Source organism: Malaclemys terrapin, chromosome 7 (genome assembly GCF_027887155.1).
Source record: "Malaclemys terrapin pileata isolate rMalTer1 chromosome 7, rMalTer1.hap1, whole genome shotgun sequence".
Classification (NCBI taxonomy): domain Eukaryota; kingdom Metazoa; phylum Chordata; order Testudines; family Emydidae; genus Malaclemys; species Malaclemys terrapin.
The window spans coordinates 60,509,704-60,528,126 of NC_071511.1; the positions used below are offsets into that span (position 1 = coordinate 60,509,704).

General features: G+C 42.2%; 1 protein-coding gene across 3 annotated transcripts in view; it reads left to right on the forward strand.

Annotated features, from left to right (window-relative positions):
- WDFY4 (WDFY family member 4) overlaps positions 1 to 18,423 on the forward strand; it is a 238,334-nt gene that overhangs the window by 33,187 nt on the left and 186,724 nt on the right. For all 3 annotated transcript variants that reach the window (XM_054035180.1, XM_054035179.1, XM_054035178.1), the window contains exons 6-11: positions 293 to 482; positions 1,675 to 1,864; positions 6,055 to 6,215; positions 7,802 to 8,254; positions 11,323 to 11,427; positions 14,958 to 15,148. In XM_054035180.1, the coding sequence (XP_053891155.1) occupies positions 293 to 482; positions 1,675 to 1,864; positions 6,055 to 6,215; positions 7,802 to 8,254; positions 11,323 to 11,427; positions 14,958 to 15,148 (1,290 nt within the window). The remainder of the gene's footprint in view (positions 1 to 292; positions 483 to 1,674; positions 1,865 to 6,054; positions 6,216 to 7,801; positions 8,255 to 11,322; positions 11,428 to 14,957; positions 15,149 to 18,423) is intronic.

The following is an 18,423-nucleotide window of genomic DNA, read 5'->3' on the forward strand; positions in this document are numbered from 1 at the left end:
CCTACACACCTGAACTATAAACTAATAATGTTACATTTGCAGGCTGGGAATGAGGACAGATCTTCTTGTTCTGATGGTTAGATACTTGGGAGAGGCTCTGATGTTATGGCGATAGGGGCCATAGCAGTAACTAGTTACACAGCATAAAGTATTCAGCTGCTTTTGTTTTCAGTGGAACTGCATCCACTAATATAGGGTCAGATTTGACCTGATATATTCAAGCCTATGGAGCCCTAATACGCTTCCCAGAATTCTGCATTTAATTTGCATTACAACCAATTTTCTTTTCCAGACAATGCTCAACTTATACAGGGAGGAACAAGGTTTAGAGGAACTTCTGTCAGCTGCCGAGCTTCAGTCTCTAATTATAGCGACGGCCTCACTCTGGGACCAGTGCAACCTTTCGTGGAAAGCACCCACAGGCCGTGTACTTCGGACAATTTCAAAGGCCCAGACCAAAACTGCCATCATGTACCTACAAGGTTTGGTTTTTCCTGAGCACCCGTGGAATGAATTCTTCCAAGAAAAATCGCACTTGGCTAGGTTTCATTTCTACATTCCCCCAAGAGTCAATCACTTGAAAATGCATGAACTTCTAGACTAGAGCTCAATTTAGTGCTGGTGGGAACCTGAGAACTGAAGTCCTTTATTTATGCATAGAACAGAAAGTTACAGGCAGCAGCATGTCATCCCTGTCCCACTTCCACCAAAGATACTCAAGCCAAGAGATACATTAAAGAGTTACAAGTCACATGACCCCAGAGTCAATTTGCTTCTCTGGGGTTCCCCAGCATTCTAAATATTGCTCCCCTGATATTTGCATGGCACCTTGCTGGACTTTTGTCAGCTGCAGTGCCCAGTGCATTGGGGAATACTGATTGATTGCCAGTGATAGTTTGGCTTCTTCCTAGAGGGAATTTTCCATTATATTAGGGGTGTTTTCATCTTTAAAAAAATGCAAAGATTACTTATCTCCACCCTGCAAAAGAAAAAAACAATCAGGATAATTTATAATCAACATTCTGCCATCAGAACCTCCTCACAGGGTGTAAATGTGTTTTATTTTTTATGCAAAAGTCCCCAAACCTGTTTTTTTCATTCACGCCACTTGTGAGATCAGGTCCTTGTGTAGTAAGAGTTGTCTAAGAATTGCCAGCATGACCACACTTGGAAGCTGGGCTACTAGACTAAATGGAAAAGACCACTCAACAATGGTAGCTTCAGAGCAAAATGTATCCTCTTCCTCATTGTGCAAAACTATTAATCTCTATCTGAGAATATGTTATCATCTTAATACAAGATAATCTAATTATCCATCATCCATTTACCATGTATCAAAAGGGCTGGACTCACGGTATGTAGATTTCATTGGGGGCAGGTTTATGTTCATAAAGCTGCTTGCGTTTCTGTGGGTCAAACACAGAAATTTAATGGGAGTTGAGGAACAAATTTTTTTTTTTTTTAATTTTTACTCTAATCTCTTAAGCCAGCAGTGTATTCCTGTATTCTGCCCCCTACCTCCCCAAATCTCTTCTCCAGCAAAAAGAGGAATTAACTGCCCCGTTTGATTGGAAAATGTAATTTCAAGCATGTTGTTACATTTTGTCTGTGATTTTGCAGTTGTTTGTAACATCAGGCTGTCAATACTAAACATGTGCTGTCATTTATTCACAGCTGCGGACTGCATTAAGATAGCCATTCAGAATCTATTCAAGTTGGCTGACACCTTGCCGGCTTCTGACATGTGTGAGGCAGTTAGCATCATCCTGTGTTTTGTGAAGGATTCCTATCCTATCTCCTCAGCTTTGCTTTCGGAGTTTGAAAATAATGATGGATACCAGCTCCTGGTAAAAATTTTACTTAGGTGAGTATGGAGTTTTCACTGGGTTTCTAGGGGATGATAAAGCATGGGTCTAATTAAATATAATTTTCAGAGGTGGTGATGGCTTGTTTTAAAATTTCAATTGCATTTTAGAAAGATCCAGGTAACATAGTGGGCAGGTGAAGCACTGAGGTGCTGGTAACAAAGGGTCTCATTTAGCAAACCACTAACAACACCGCACTGCTGTTTAAAGAGCGGAACCACAGCATAACTTCTCCCTTTGAAACCACAAGGGGAAGTGCCAACTAAAGAAGTTAGAGTAGGGGTGGGTTAGGGAATTACCTAAATTGAGACCCAGACCAGGTTTTGTTCATCAAACACTAGTATATGGATAATATCAGGAGAGACCTCAACCGGACCTACTTTGCTCAGAAAGGCTCCCCTGGTCATGAACTCTTTATCCAGAGGAAGCATTTCACCTGATGGAGCAGATCTCTAAGTAAAAAGCTAAATCTAATGTGCATGTCTAGGATTAATATGCTCATACCTGGACAAGACCCATGGGTTACCCTGGGTAGAGCTGGGCAACATTTTTTGACCAAAACTGTTTTTGGTGAAAAATGCAACACTAAAACATTTCACAAAACGTTGATTTTGCCAAATTGTTTGTCAGGATAAAACCTTTTTAAAAAAAATTCTGAAAAAAAAAAATGAAAATGTCATCAACATTTATGATACATTTTGATTTTTCTGTTCAAGATGAATTTTTCTTTTAAATTTCTCTCTCTTCTTTTACAATTTAAAAATGTAAAAAAAAAAAAAGGCTCAAAATTGAAACAAAGTGTTTTGTTTCAGGTTGAAAGAAATGTTTATTTCGACCTGAAACAATTTTTTGTTTAAAATGGGCTCCATGGATATTACTTAAAAAAAAAAAAAAGAAAAATTGCTTCAGAATTTCCACAAAACCAAAAATATCCATCATTTGCCCGCCTCTAATCTTGGGTCAAAACACAAAGCAGTTTTGTCTGCTATTTCCACTATTATTGCACTCTTTATTAAGACCCTGAGTTTACTACATCAACAGCCATGGAATAACTGTGAACCAGTTTCCCCAAAAGCATTGAGCAGTCTTGTTCCCACAGGTATAGTCCTCAAGTTAAGAGAGTCCCTCCAGACTTTACCATCCAGCATAGTTTCCATCATAGCTGCCAGCCTCTCCTCCCTCCCCCTCCCATACCCGCGCACTAGTGAAGGCCTTGTCTGCTCCAGAAATACAGCTATTCCAGGTAACTCTCCAGAAGAGTTCTGGTTCTATAACTTGTACCAGTTCCCCAAATAAAATAACTACGTCTATAGTAGGGCTTTTGCCAACCTAGCTAAATTGGTTAGGGGGGCAATTTTTTCACCTTCTTAACTGACTGAGCTCTACCAGCAGAAAAGCACACACTAGCCCTGAGAGGCAGAAAAACCTGCATTTTATAGGGCTCCAGACTCCTTCCCTTCCCAGCATTCTTTGCCAAACCGGGATTGACAGGCAGGCCTCCCACCCTTTCCCCATTCTTTCAGTGAGCGAGCTTCCTGTATGCTGATATCCTGAACCTGTTCTGTGGGTACGGACAAATCTTCCAGGTCCCATTTCCCGCTTTTTTCTCTTAAAACCAGACACCAGTGTCATGCTGTCTGGACTGGCTCATGACCGTGAACGCCTACCTCAAAGCAGACTGTCAAAAACAGACAGATACCTCAAACCACTGGTGTGTCCTGTAGTTAGATTTCACCGAGCCAGTAACAAAGGTGAACTCCTGGAGCATTGTAATAGTCTCACCATGGAGTCACAGACAGCCCCTGAGACTCTCAGTTTCTCGCCATGCAAGCAAGCTGGACTTAGTGACAAATAGTCACATACACCAAAAATCACACACTATTCAGTTAGTTTCCAGTCCCAAGAGACCAGTCACTTACCCCACATCAGTTGGTACCCTAGATCTTACACAAAGGCAACGCTTGTATTCAATCCCATAATAAACTATCTAAAGGTTTATTAATTAGGAAAAAGAAATGAGAGTTATTTGAGGTTAAAGCAAGCAAACATACTGTGGTGAACTGCATTCAATTAGGGTGAACTGCAAAGAATGGGGCAGACGTATTCAGGGTGTATCAGCATAGCTGGGATCTCAGTCTTGCGACTCAACTTCCCCTGATGAAGCTTAAGCAGATCTGAGATGACAGAATCAGGACCCAAGGATCTTTTATAAAATGTTATGTTCTTTTTGACAAGTTGAAGTTCCTCGGGGAACAAAGGTAATTTAGGATGACTTAGCTATACAAATTAACATAAGGCCATTGGCTTGTTCCTCCTCTATTCACAGATGATTTTCTATACATTTCAAAGAGAGATGAATACAGAGATCTCCCATGTTTACAATTTATTTAAATTTTAGGATGTTCTTTTGATCTCTGAATTATCAGAATACAGCACAGACAGGGATTGTTGATTACATTGTAATACATACTCATACATATGTAAATACACAAAACACAACCATTACCTTCCCACGTGTCACATGTCTTTAAGGGTCAAATTTGAGTAATTTATTTTGCAGGATGTTTAATCCTTTCTAGCCATGCATCACAGATACACACAAATGAGTTGCAATCTAAATCCTAAGAGTGACAGTGTTGTAGTGATCTGTCAATTCAAAGAGTCTTTCAGGATAGACCCAGGAAGTAACCCCTGGGGATCTCTGGCTTCAGTTTGCTGTCTCTGACCCTGGGAGATTTCCTGTATGTCTGTTTTTATTTCCTTCACTCAGCCCCCAAGTCTATATGACGAGCTTCCTTGCACCTAGCATTTCCAAAGGGTGATGGGACCATTAACCAATCCTTTGTATTGCGATATTCCTTGATGACTTGTCTGATTTTGATAGTTCTTTTGGACAGGCAGGGGGAAACACTCTTCCCATCTGAGTTCACAAGTTTAGAGCAAACATTTTCAATGTTATAAAGCAAAACTTACATATTTCCTTACAGCATGACATACAAACATTACAAATAATATTAATACGTGTGGCCACTTATGAATGTTCTATAGAGTCTAAACACTAAATACATTCTTATAAAACCAATACCTATTTTGCGCAACACTAATACATAAGTGACCTGGTCTGGTCTCCAGCTATGAGTTTGTCTGTTCTTAGCTAATGCCTGCAGCCTTGGCAAGAGCTGCCACCCGGCCTGCCAGTGTCACAACCAGCTCTCCCCTACCCCCCATTGAAAACCCTAGAAGGGGAAAAGATGGTCTTTTATTCCCTGAGGATTTTCTAATTCCTAATGATAGCTTGTTCTGGCAAACATACCTGTGCACAAATAGGTTTGAGGAGAAAGATTGCACTAGTCCCAATCATAAGAGCACTGGACATAACGAGATGATATATGGCTGACTGCTTTTCACCACTTGCTCTTTCTCCCTTTGATCTAAGCTACTGCAAATCTGGGAGATGTTTGGAACCAGCCTATGGTTTAACAGATACTTCAATGCACTATCCATGTGTCTAATCCCATATGGATAGCATACATCTCAGATTAAACAATGTCTTCCCCTTCCGGTGGGCCCATGGGTCTGTAAATCTCAGGCAGTTTTGTAGAAACTAAAGAATTATATATGTTTATGGTTTATATTTTGCTAATTGTGTTTCCTTTTTTATTTTATTTTTAAGTACAGGGCTAACATTCTGAGTGGGATCTCTAGAGCTGTCTGAAATATTCTGAATTTTGATTTTTTTTAATTATAAATTTGTTAATTTTGACCCAAAAAAACAGGATATATTTTGGTGAAAATTTTCCCTTTTTCCAACTGGTGCTGTGGATTGCACTTCTAGTGGTACATGTAATGGGACTTAATTTCAATATTGGCTAGTCTCTTGCAGTCGCTTATTGACCTCATCCCTTTAATTATCTGGTTCAGTTTGTAGTTCTTCCCCTGATCCAACTGTGGAGTTAGTCAAACTGTCAGATTGTCTGGAGAGCAATTCAGTTCAATCAGTCGTCCAATCAGTGCAACAGAAAGCATAACAGAGTACTGTGGTGGAAGGATCCGGGGGGAGGGAGAAAAGTGAGAAATTGTTACTTCAGTATCTGGTGTCCCTGTAGAATGGGTTCATAAAAGGACCTGGTTATTGTAAATATTACTGAGCCACAAGCATATGACTACATACCCCGGCCTTTGTTTTTAGGTGGGAGGGATCTCCGCACAGTGAAGGAGACCACCATGTCGAAGAGGTGCTGGATCTACTGACTTGCCTCACAGTCTGTGGGAAAACTGAACTGAAAGTTTCTGGCAACATTACACATCCTCAGCTACCGCACTTTGATTTTGAACAGACACAATCCTCTGGTACTGTATATACACATACAAATATTAGTGTGGGCTTAGCATGGGAAAATAAATCATTATGCACAGCATGTGCATGACAGAGAAGAAAATGTACATTATCGCATGTGTGCACCTGCAGTGCTAAGGTTACATCTACATTGTGACCAGGGGTATGAATGGCAGCTCATGCCTGGTTTAATGGCTGCTAGTTTGCTAAAAATAGAAGTGAGAACTGTGTGATGTGGGATTCAGCGTGGGTTGCACAGGCCCGCCTGACGCCCCCGGGGTACGTACATGCTTGTGCAGCCGGTGCTGAAGCCCGGGCACTGTATCCTCACTTTTATTTTTAGCAAGCTAACTAGAGTACAGCTAGCATGGGTACATCTACACAAGCTGCCATTCACACTGCCAGCTGCAATGGAGAGGTGCCATAACCCACATGGCATGGATAACGCAGTCAGTACAGCTGGCTGGCAAATGGGCAAAATATCATGTAAATGTTCAAAATCATTTACAATATTTCTTTAAAAAAATCATTCTATCAACATAGTCACATAGTGGGACTGTTTAAAAAAATCACTTTTGAAAACGTTCTTATTTCTAAGTCTTAATTGTACTGCCCCAAGGCATCCCAGTGGGGACTTATGCAGATGTGTAAGTGTTTGCAAGATGCCGGGCCTAAAAGGATACATGGAACATTTGATGAAAACTTAGCAAACCAACAATTTTTCATAAAAAAATGCTGACGTAAGAAAAGGGTAGCTTTGCAATGAGGATTTTCCATTCAAAACATTTCTATTGTCTCTAAATGCAGTTTTTAACCTGTTCTGATTAGTAATTTGGTACTGCCTGTGGACCACGCACAAAGTCCCTGATCTGAACAGCTTACAGTCTAAATAGACAAGACATGCCCAGCGTGGAGGAAGGGGTAGAACCTACAGTGGGATCAGTGGGATGGTTTCCTAGCACCATGCTGGCATCACTATTTTTATTTTTGTTTAAATTTTGTGGAGTGGGATTTGGTTGGGAGGGGTCTAGCTAAGCTCAGAGGCCAGGGGAGGGAGGGAGTGGGACAGGGCAAGGGAAAAGAGGCTATGGAGGGGAGGTGGAGTGAGACCGAGTTGCAGAGACTGGGAATTAGAAGGCAGGAGGGGCCAGGAGCAAACAGCAAGTCTGCACAGGACAGAGAATGTCTGGAGTCAGACCTGTAGAAAACACTTTCATGGCATCCGCCATGCCTGCCAGTCCTTTCTGCGGTACTCACTGAGGCTGCTCTTGTGCCTGCTTCTGCCAACTTCAGTTTCTCTGGCCCCTGGGGCCGGCTCCTCCCTGGAAATTTTTCTTCCCCAAGCCCACATGGCTCAGGGGAGTTGGGGTACTGCATAAGTTATGATGTGGGTCACCCCTGCACAGTTCTGGGTTCTGAGGATGATCAGGAGAGGGGTGTTCCCACTTTTCCCCTGTTCCCCTATGCTCCAATACTTGCTAAGATTGCATCTGTGTCTGACTTGTGCTCTTAGATATGCCTTAATAGTGCAAATAGGGCATCTGTATTGGGCTTGAGATAAATGTGGTTAAAATGATCTGGCTTGATTTCTATTTCTCAGGAATGACAGTGAAAAACCTCCAGGCTTTTCAGGTGTTGCAGTCCATCTTCCAGAAAACCAGCGACCTGCACCTCTGTAGGAGAATCTTACTGGCTATAAAAACCCTGTGGGCCTGGGACACAATGAACTTCTTCTTCCTGGAATGGACGCTACAGCCCATCTCCCAGTTCACTGACATCATCCCCCTCAAACCACACCTGGTTCAGATACAGTTCTTCCAGCTGGTGGAATCAGTGGTGCTAGAACTGTCCTACATCCCCCATGAAATCCTGAAGAAGGTTGAATGTTTGATAAAGGAGAACTTGGTGCTGTCCTGCACCATAGTTGCTCTGCGGTGCCTTCACAGCATCACCAAGAGGGACTTGCTCTTCACTGACATATTCAGAGACTCTGGGCTCTTGGGCCAGCTGCTGACTCAGCTGAGGAAGCAAGCCAAGATCCTGAGGAAGACAGGTACAGCTTGTTTCATTGGCAATGAGTGGTGGGGCAGGCAGAGTTGTAGGAAAGAGATCTACGCTGAGTGTGTAGAGAGGCCAGTGTTACATGCCAAGGTGCTAGAGTTTGTATGGAAGCTGCCTGGCCCTGGCTTAAATTCCTGAGCTGCTGATGCCACACCAAACTAGTTCCCTGCTGAAATCTGACTTTCTCCAGTTCCACTCATCATATGATGCAGCTTATGGGCTATGAATCAACCACAGGACTTAACCTCTCTCAGCAGTTTTGTCTCCAGTGGCAGCCATTAAAAAGGGGGCCCAAGTTACCAAAATTAGCATCTCACTTTGGGTTCTTTGGGAGCCCAACTTGAGAGCCTGGGCTTGACTTTCACAGGTACTGACTATTCTTGTTTCCAGTTAAAGTCACTGGAAGCTGTAGCACTCAGCCCCTCTGAAAATCAGGCTCAGGTTATCTCATCGTGGGCACAGCAAGGTCCCCGGAACACCCACGGCCACTCCCAGAGTTTCTTCCTAGGCACAGTTTTATTTTCCAAACAGAGAGGAAAACAACATGGGCATGTCCTCGGCTCCCTGGGGGTTTTCCCCTCTGCTTCTCTGTCCTTCCTGCTTAGGGCTCACTGCAATACTCTATTGACTGAGCACTGCCTCCCAGGGCTCTCTCCCAGAGGCCCTTTTCTTCACTGCCCCTCCTCCCAGGGGACTGTGGCAGCCTCTCCAAGGGAACTTACTGCTGTTCCTGCTCCCCCTTCCTTACTGACTGCCTGGCTTTTTATAGCCCCAGGTGCTTTTATAGCCCCTCTTAATTGGCCAAACTGGAAGCATCTGTTCTAGACAAGGGAGCCAGACCCTAGGTCCTCAAGGAGCTAATAGAGGAGGTATCTGAGCCTCTAGCTATTATCTTTGGAAAATCATGGGAGATGGGAGAGATTCCAGAAGACTGGAAAAGGGCAAATTTAGTGCCCATCTATAAAAAGGGAAATAAAAACAACCTAGGAAACTACAGACCAGTTAGTTTAACTTCTGTGTCAGGGAAGATAATGGAGCAAGTAATTAAGGAAATCATCTGCAAACACTTGGAAGGTGGTAAGGAATAGCCAGCATGGATTTGTAAAGAATAAATTGTGTCAAACCAATCTGATAGATTTCTTTGATAGGATAACAAGTCTTGTGGATAAGGGAGAAGCTGTGGATGTGGTATATCTAGACTTTAGTAAGGCATTTGATATGGTCTCGCATGATATTCTTATCGATAAACTAGGCAAATACAATTTAGATGGGGCTACTATAAGGTGGGTGCATAACTGGCTGGATAACCGTACTCAGAGAGTTGTTATTAATGGTTCCCAATCCTGCTGGAAAGGCATAACAAGTGTGGTTCCGCAGGGGTCTGTTTTGGGACCGGCTCTGTTCAATATCTTCATTAACGACTTAGATATTGGCATAGAAAGTACGCTTATTAAGTTTGCGGATGATACCAAACTGGGAGGGATTGCAACTGCTTTGGAGGACAGGGTCATAATTCAAAATGATCTGGACAAATTGGAGAAATGGTCTGAGGTAAACAGGATGAAGTTTAACAAAGACAAATGCAAAGTGCTCCACTTAGGAAGGAAAAATCAGTTTCACACATACAGAATGGGAAGAGACTGTCTAGGAAGGAGTACAGCAGAAAGGGATCTAGGGGTTATAGTGGACCACAAGCTAAATATGAGTCAACAGTGTGATGCTGTTGCAAAAAAAGCAAACATGATTCTTGGATATATTAACAGATGTGTTGTGAGCAAGACACGAGAAGTCATTCTTCTGCTCTACTTTGCGCTGGTTAGGCCTCAGATGGAGTATTGTGTTCAGTTCTGGGCACCGCATTTCAAGAAAGATGTGGAGAAATTGGAGAGGGTCCAGAGAAGAGCAACAAGAATGATTAAAGGTCTTGAGAACATGACCTATGAAGGAAGGCTGAAAGAATTGGGTTTGTTTAGTTTGGAAAAGAGAAGACTGAGAGGGGACATGATAACAGTTTTCAGGTATCTAAAAGGGTGTCATAAGGAGGAGGGAGAAAACTTGTTTACCTTAGCCTCTAAGGATAGAACAAGAAGCAATGGGCTTAAACTGCAGCAAGGAAGGTTTAGGTTGGACATTAGGAAAAAGTTCCTAACTGTCAGGGTAGTTAAACACTGGAATAAATTGCCTAGGGAGGTTGTGGAATCTCCATCTCTGGAGATATTTAAGAGTAGGTTAGATAAATGTCTATCAGGGATGGTCTAGACAGTACTTGGTCCTGCCATGCGGGCAGGGGACTGGACTCGATGACCTCTCGAGGTCCCTTCCAGTCCTAGAATCTATGAATCTATGAATCTAGGTACAAAAGGAACACTGACAGGAAGGTTAGAAGCTGGCTTCACTACAGGGGCAGAGTTAAGGTTGTTTGGGTGCTTTAATTAGGCGTTTTCAGACTTTAAAATGTTTGGCCTCCTTTTAAGTATCACCTTAATTCTGAATTTCCTGGGTAGTAACAATTTGGTTTTTGATCATTACTATATTCTTTAATGTATTTTCATCCTTAAGTCACTGACATGTGCTCTATGCCTTAATGAAGAGTTTTGTCTGGGAATGGAAGGAGATTCTGATTATTCTGCTAGCTGAAAAGACAATACGGACATATCTATCATAGGTCCCTTTACCATACTGCCTGAGCACCTTACAGTCTTTACTGTATTATACTCACAGCATCCCAGTGTGGTAGAGCAGAGCTATTATTCCCATTATACAGATGGGGAACTGAGGTGCAGAGAGACTAAGTGGCTTAGCCAAGCTCACACAGGAAGTCTGTAGCAAAGCAAAAGTATTGAACCCAGGTCTCCAGAGTTCCAGGTTAGCACCCTAACTATTGGACCATCTTTCCTCTCTCTCAGTATTTTATCAGGTGCTGTAGGTTTCATGTAGACTGTGCCAGCATTCGTGGGAGTCATATTTGCTGAACACTTGTGCTGAGAGGAATTCTAGTTACCAGTAACCAGGTGTCTTGTGGGATATTTTGGGGGAACTCTCTTTGTTTTGTATATGCAGCTGGGACCCAAGCACCCTGTCTGGAGCAAGGCACCGAGAAAGAGCTAACCTGTGTGATGCTGAAGATGGTTGCTGCCCTTGTCCTGGGATCTGTGAGGAACGCTGGTAAGAGAACATGATGTTTCAACTGTCACACCATCGCCTCCGTGATACTTGGTATTAGATGGCCTGGGTACAGCATAATGAGCATCTGACTCCCTGCTTCTGTTTATGTTTTATTCAGAAATCATGTTGGATAGCCAGGAATGTAGCAATGGCCATATTGCATCAGGTCATTGGTCCATCCACTCTGGCTCCCGTCTTCCAGCTGTGGCCAATACCTAATGCATAAGAACATAAGAACAGCCATAGTCGATCAGACCAATGGTCCATCTAGCCCAGTATCCTGCCTTCTGACAGTAGCCAATGTCAAATGCTTCAGAGGAAATTAACAGAACACTGCAGTTATTGAGTGATCCATCCTCTGTTGTCCAGTCCCAGCATCTAGCAGTCAGAGAATTAGGAACACCCAGAGCATGGGGTAGCATCCCTGACCATCTTGGCTAATAGCCATTGATGGACCTATCCTCCATGAACTTATCTAGTTCTTTTTTAAACCTTATTATACTTTTGGCCTTCACAACATCCTCTGACAACAAGTCCCAGAGGTTGACTGTGCATTGTGTGAAGAAGACTTCCTTTTGTTTGTTTTAAACCTGCTGCCTATTATTTTCATTGGGTGACTCCAGTCCTTGTGTTACATGAAGGAGTAAATAACACTTCCTTATTCACTTTCTCTACACCAGTCATGATTTTATAGACCTCTATTATATCCCCCTCTTAGTTGTCTCTTTTCCAAGCTGAAAAGTCCCAGTCTTATTAATCTTTCCTCATATGGAAGCTGTTCCAAACAGCTAATCATTTTTGTTGCACTTTCCTGTACTTTTTCCAATTCCAATGTATTTATTTTGAGATAGTGAGACTAGAACTGTGCTCAGTGTTCAAGATGTGGGTACACCATGGATTTATATAGTGGCATTATGATACTGTCTTACTATCTGTCCCTTTCCTAATGGTTTCTAGAATTCTGTTAGTTTTTTTGACCGCCGCTGCATGCTGAACAGATGTTTTCAGAGAACTATCCACGACTCCAAGATCTCTTTCTTGAGTGGTAAAAGCTAATTTAGAACTCATCATTTTGTATTTATAATTGGGATTATGTTTTCCAATGTATACTACTTGGAATTTATCAGCATTGAATTTCATCTGCCATTTTGTTGCCTAGTCATCCAGTTTTGTGAGATCACTTTATAACTCTTCACAGTCTGCTTTGGACTTAATTATCTTGAGTAATTTTGTATCGTATCCAAACTTTGCCACCTCACTGTTTACCCATTTTTCCAGATCATTTATGAATATATTGAACAGCACTGGTTCCAGTACATATTCTTGGGAGACACTTGTATCTATGTCTGCACTGTGAAAACTGTCCATTTATTCCTGCCCTTTATTTCCGGTCTTTTAACCAGTTACTGATTTATGAGAGGAACTTCCCTCTATTCCCATGACTGCTTACTTGGCTTAAGAGCCTTTGGTGAGGGACCTTGTCAAAGGCTCTCTGAAAATCCAAGTACACTATGTTCACTGGATCACCCTTGTCCACATATTTCTTTACCCTCACAAAGGATTCTAATAGATTGGTGAGGCATGATTTTCCTTTACAAAAGTCATGTTGACCCTTCCTCAAGAAATTGTGTTAATCTGTGTTCTGATAAATCTGTTCTTTACTGTAGTTTCAACCAATTTGTCTGGTTCTGAAATTAGGCTAACTGGCCTCTAATTGCCAGAATCGCCTCTGGAGCCTTTTAAAAAAATCCACATTACAATAGTTATCCTCCTGTCATCTGGTACAGACACTGATTTAAGTGCTACATTATATACAAATTAGTAGTTCTGTAATTTCACATTTGAGGCCCTTCAGAACTCGGGTGAATACCATCTGGTCCTGGTGACTCACTACTGTTTAGTTTATCAATTTGTTCCAAAATCTCCTCTTCTGACACCTCAATCTGGGACAGTTCTTCAGATATGTCACCTAAAGGGAATGGCTCAGGTATGGGAACCTCCCTCACATCCTCTTCAGTGAAGACGGATGCAAACAATTCATTTAGCTTCTCCACAATGTCCTTGTCTTCCTTGAGTGCTCCTTTAGCACCTTGAGCCTCCAGTGGCCCCACTGATTGTTTGGCAGGCTTCCTGATTCTGATGTACTTAATTTTTTTTTTTTTTTTGCTGTTTAGTTTTTGTGTCTTTTGCTAGTTGCTTTTCAAATTCTTTTTTGGCCTGCCTGATTATACTTTCACACTTGACTTCCCGGAGTTTATGCTCCTTTGTTTTCCTCAGTAGGATTTGACTTCCAATTTTAAAGGATGCCTTTTTGCCTCTGACCACTTCTTTTATTCTGTTGTCCAGCCATGGTGACATTTTTTTTATCCTCTTACAATTTTTTTTTAAATTTGGGGTATACATTTAATGTGAACCTCTATGATGGTGTTTTTAAAAAGTTTCCATGCAGCTTGCCAGCATTTCATTCTTGTGACTGTTCCTTTTAAAAAGACTAACAAATTTGTTAGTCTCTAAGGTGCCACAAGTACTCCTGTTCTTCTTTTTGCGGATACAGACTAACACGGCTGTTACTCTGAAACTTGTTCCTTTTAATTTTCCTTTAACTAGCTTCCTCATTTTTGTAAAGTTCCCCTTTTTGAACTTAAATGCTACTGTGGTGGGTGGGGGCTTCTGTGGTATCCCCCCTCCCAAGGATGTTAAATTTCATTACATTATTACATACTTCAGAGCAGCAGCATGAAAACCCCCATAATCCACTAGGCCAAGAGGAAAACTTCCTCTTCATTTTAAAGGTTCATTTCCTTTTGAGTTTCTCTTAATAGTTCAGACATTGTTACAACATGTTTAATTGTATTACAGTAGTGCTTGCATGCCCCAGCTGAGATCTGGGCCCCATTGTGCTAGGTACTGTACAAACACTGAGCAATAGGCCCTGCCTGTAAGATCTTGGTCTAAATAAGCAAGTCAGTCAAAGGATGGGAGGAGAAACTGAGGCACAGAGAGATTAAGTGACCTGCCTAAAGTCACCAATCAGCTGAGTCAGGAACAGAACCCAGGTCTCCTGAGTCCTAGTCTAGTGCTCTATTCACTAGATGCCAAGAAGGAAATATTTTAAAGACATACATATCTTGTATGAGTGAGCCCCTCCCCCAATAATCCCTAATTTGTCCCTAGTCACCTACTCTGTAGTGATACCCGGGATGATTTATACAATGACTTAGTTGTAGACTGGGGAAAATAACACAGACATCCATTCTACTGGATTTTCTTACATGGTACCTGTTTCCAGGTATCTACATATCCACTTAGACACTAGACCGGTTATGTGCTGGCACTACTAACTGATTTGTGCACACAAACTGGATACTTGCACACACACACTAGGTGTGTGCAATTAGAGCCTTGTGATAGTGCACAGTTGACATGGAAAATTTGCCTTTGTGTTCAAAACCATAATGTGATTGGACATTAATTGGTGCCCATATAAGTGAGCATGGTTTAACTAACAAATGGCATCTGATTGATTCCAGTTGTTATAAAAGATTATGGGATGGTACCGTACATCAAGATATTTCTGGATGATGAGTGCTACCGAAGTGACACCCTCTGTATCTTGGAGCAGCTATCAGTCATCAACACCGAAGAGTACATGAGCATAATTATTGGGGCCCTCTGCTCTTCCACTCAAGGGGAGCTGTACCTGAAACTGGACCTGCTGAAGGTGATTAACATTGCTTCCCATTTGCTTCGTCGTCTGCTCTGAATATGTGTGGTTTAGATGGCTGGTGGCTCCCAACCTAATTACCAGCAGGAAAGTGAAATCAAATGCAGGGGCAGAGTTAAGGTTGTTTGGGTGCTAGTCACTGAATGTTTTAATCATTGGTGTGTGAACAGCTACTCCCTAATGTCTTGCAAAATGCTTTAGAGGGTTAAAATAGATGGATAACAGAGAAATAACAGCTACAGAATTGCAGTTTACATACTGTTGAGTACAGCTATGGCAGAAGGAGAACATAAGAACATAAGAAAGGCTGTACCGGGTCAGACCAAAGGTCCATCTAGCCCAGTATCCTGTCTACCAACAGTGGCCAATGCCAGGTGCCCCAGAGGGAGTGAACCTAACAGGCAATGATCAAGTGATCTCTCTCCTGCCATCCATCTCCATCCTCTGACAGACAGAGGCTAGGGACACCATTCCTTACCCGTCCTGGCTAATAGCCATTAATGGACTTAACCACCATGAATTTATCCAGTTCTCTTTTAAACTCTGTTATAGTCCTAGCCTTCACAACTTCCTCAGGTAAGGAGTTCCACAAGTTGACTGTGCGCTGCGTGAAGAAGAACTTCCTTTTATTTGTTTTAAACCTGCTGCCTATTAATTTCATTGAGTACAGCTAGGAGAAAAAAGAGACAGATGGGAGAGGAAGCTGAGATTTACAAAGAGGAAGTGAGAGAAAGTAGAAGAGGGTAAAGGTAGCAGCTGAGTTGGGTGTGGGGATGAAACAAATGGCTCAATTCAGGTTTCATTTGCAGAGGTGTAACTCCATTGACCTCAATGAGGTCATCGCTCACATATGCCAGTGTAAATCAGAAAAGGATCTGGTTTCAGTTGGAGAGAAGGTGATAAAGGGGATGGAAAGAAATGTACTCATATTCTCTAACGCATTCCTAGAGGGCCTGATAAAAAATCCTTTAAAGTAAATGGAAAGAATCCCAATGATTTACTCTAGATTAGGCCCTTGGTTGGCAAACTAGAAAGCAGCAGCATTGTGAGCATTAATCTGGGATTGCATTCCACACTCATTAGCTGGCTTTATTTGAAGTCCCCTCTTAGCTGCTAATGCAGCAGCTAGTCTTTGTAGTTCAGTAACTGTGCTCATTAAAACAATCTGACAAACCAGGGGACATAGCCCATTGCTCTGACCTGAGCAAACAAACTTTTGCTGTAGTTTGTGGAGAAGTTAAGTGCAGCTCCCGAACTGATATGAGAACAAATGCAGCTTTGATGTCTAATTCTGACAAATGATAACCGTGTTAAAACATAATGTAAGCAAATGAATTTATTATCTGTGCCCTTTGGGACTGTGATTGTGTTATGCACAAATTCAGATTGATTTGCTAATATATATTTAGCTGTTAAACTGTGAGCCCAAATGTGATTAGCTCTCCCGTATTCCAGAGTGGCATGTGGACAATTATGAGGAATAACAAATAATGGAATGTGAAATAAATTCTGTTAGCTATAACTGAGTTAGGGGTTTCCAGCAGGCATCCAGTTGTATAGATTCAAGACAGAGGAATACTAACTCATAGGCGATTAAATTGTAACCGAATTAGAGCCGGAGAAAATGTTGTTACTGCTGACCTTTCCTGAAATGTGTCAAAGCCATCCTGATAACTTCAACTCCAACTTATTAAATTTACTCCCTGTTCAGGAGTCTCTGCCTGGTTTGATACATTATCATGCGAAATTGAATGACAGTAATAAAGTCCCCCTTCCTACAGTTCTGGCAAGCCCTTTCTCATAGTAATAGCTCCTGTTATAGAGAGATATTTATGATAGAAATGCTTCTCTTCAGTGGATTTGGAATTAAGCCTCTCATTCGACTTGAGAGGCTTTTCTGTATAACTCTCAGCCAACATAAGGTTTAGTGCTCTTCGAAGTAGCAAGAGACAAACACAAATCCCAAGTGTGTTACCCCTGTTTATCTCTTGTGGCTTCTGCATTTAATAAATTGCACAAGGAGGAAAAGTTAGGGATGGGTTAGATGCAAATATACTGGGCCTCTTTCTTCTCTCACTGATTTTTACACTCAGATTATTCCAGGGTAAGTGAGGCCCGAATCAGGTCCAAAGTATCTCTGACTTACAGTGGAATGGTTTAGGTTTTAAATACATGCAGTGATACATAGCACTCATTTATAGCCTGATAAAAAGTCCATTGAAATCACTGAAAGATTCCTACTGACATGTGTGGCCTTTGGATCAGACCCTCAGCGCTTTTTGTCTCCAAAATGCTGTACAAACATTAACTAAGTTTGTCCCTAGGAGACAGGAAACTGTTATTGCTAGTTTAGTGCTAGAAGAACCTACTCTCTGCAATATCTTTTGGACCCTGTTATGTTGCTGGTTTTGAGCAGAATGGGTTCTGGTTAACACCTGATGGGACATTATGGCTCTGTATGGTCACTCTATCCATGCCAATCGAATGTGGAATATTTTTCAATACATTGGTTGTAGCCGTTGGTAGACTCTGTTGGAAAAGTCCCATCAGCCTCTAGGAGTTTTGCTTAAACTATTTTAAAATAATCTCTGCTCTAAGGTATGTGGAATGCTCCAGGTTGGTTTAAGGCCTAGGCACTGTGGGCCCACGTTTATAGCCTTTCTCCTTGAGTGAGGAGATTACGCTGAAATCTCAGCTCTCACTTTAGACAAAGTAGGTTTCTAGCCCTCCTGGTTATGAAGAAAAGCTCACAACCATGAGCAATGTCTCTGCTGCGGTGAGCTCTGCCTGCATCTGCAGACAACCTGAAGTGATAGCTCAGAGATGGGGTGAACTGCCTTATGCATCTCCGTTGGGTATTCACTCCAAGCCCCACTGCTCTGGGGCACCTTGCCAACCCTCCCCACCTCATCAGGGGGTCTTTATGAGTCAGGAGGTGATGTGTGCAGCTGCACCCCTCAGTAAAACAGATATACTCTGGCTGCAGGGGCAAGCATTGGGGGCACCTCTTCTAGTGCTGTTGACCTAGAGTTCCCTGTAAGAGCAGTATGAAGTCTCCCTTCCCCTGGAAGTTGGCTACTCCTGGTCTCTGCTTTGGCCAAACAGGGTAGCAACAGGCAGTGTTTAGGACTGGAATTTTGCCCGCTGGCTTGGAGCCTTGTAAGCACCATCCCCGAGTCGCAGGGCTGGCTGCATAGATGACTTCGGAAAACATGTTAAATTCTCTGATGTTTGAGGTGGTTGAAAAACAGGCAAGAAAGTTTTGCAAAAAT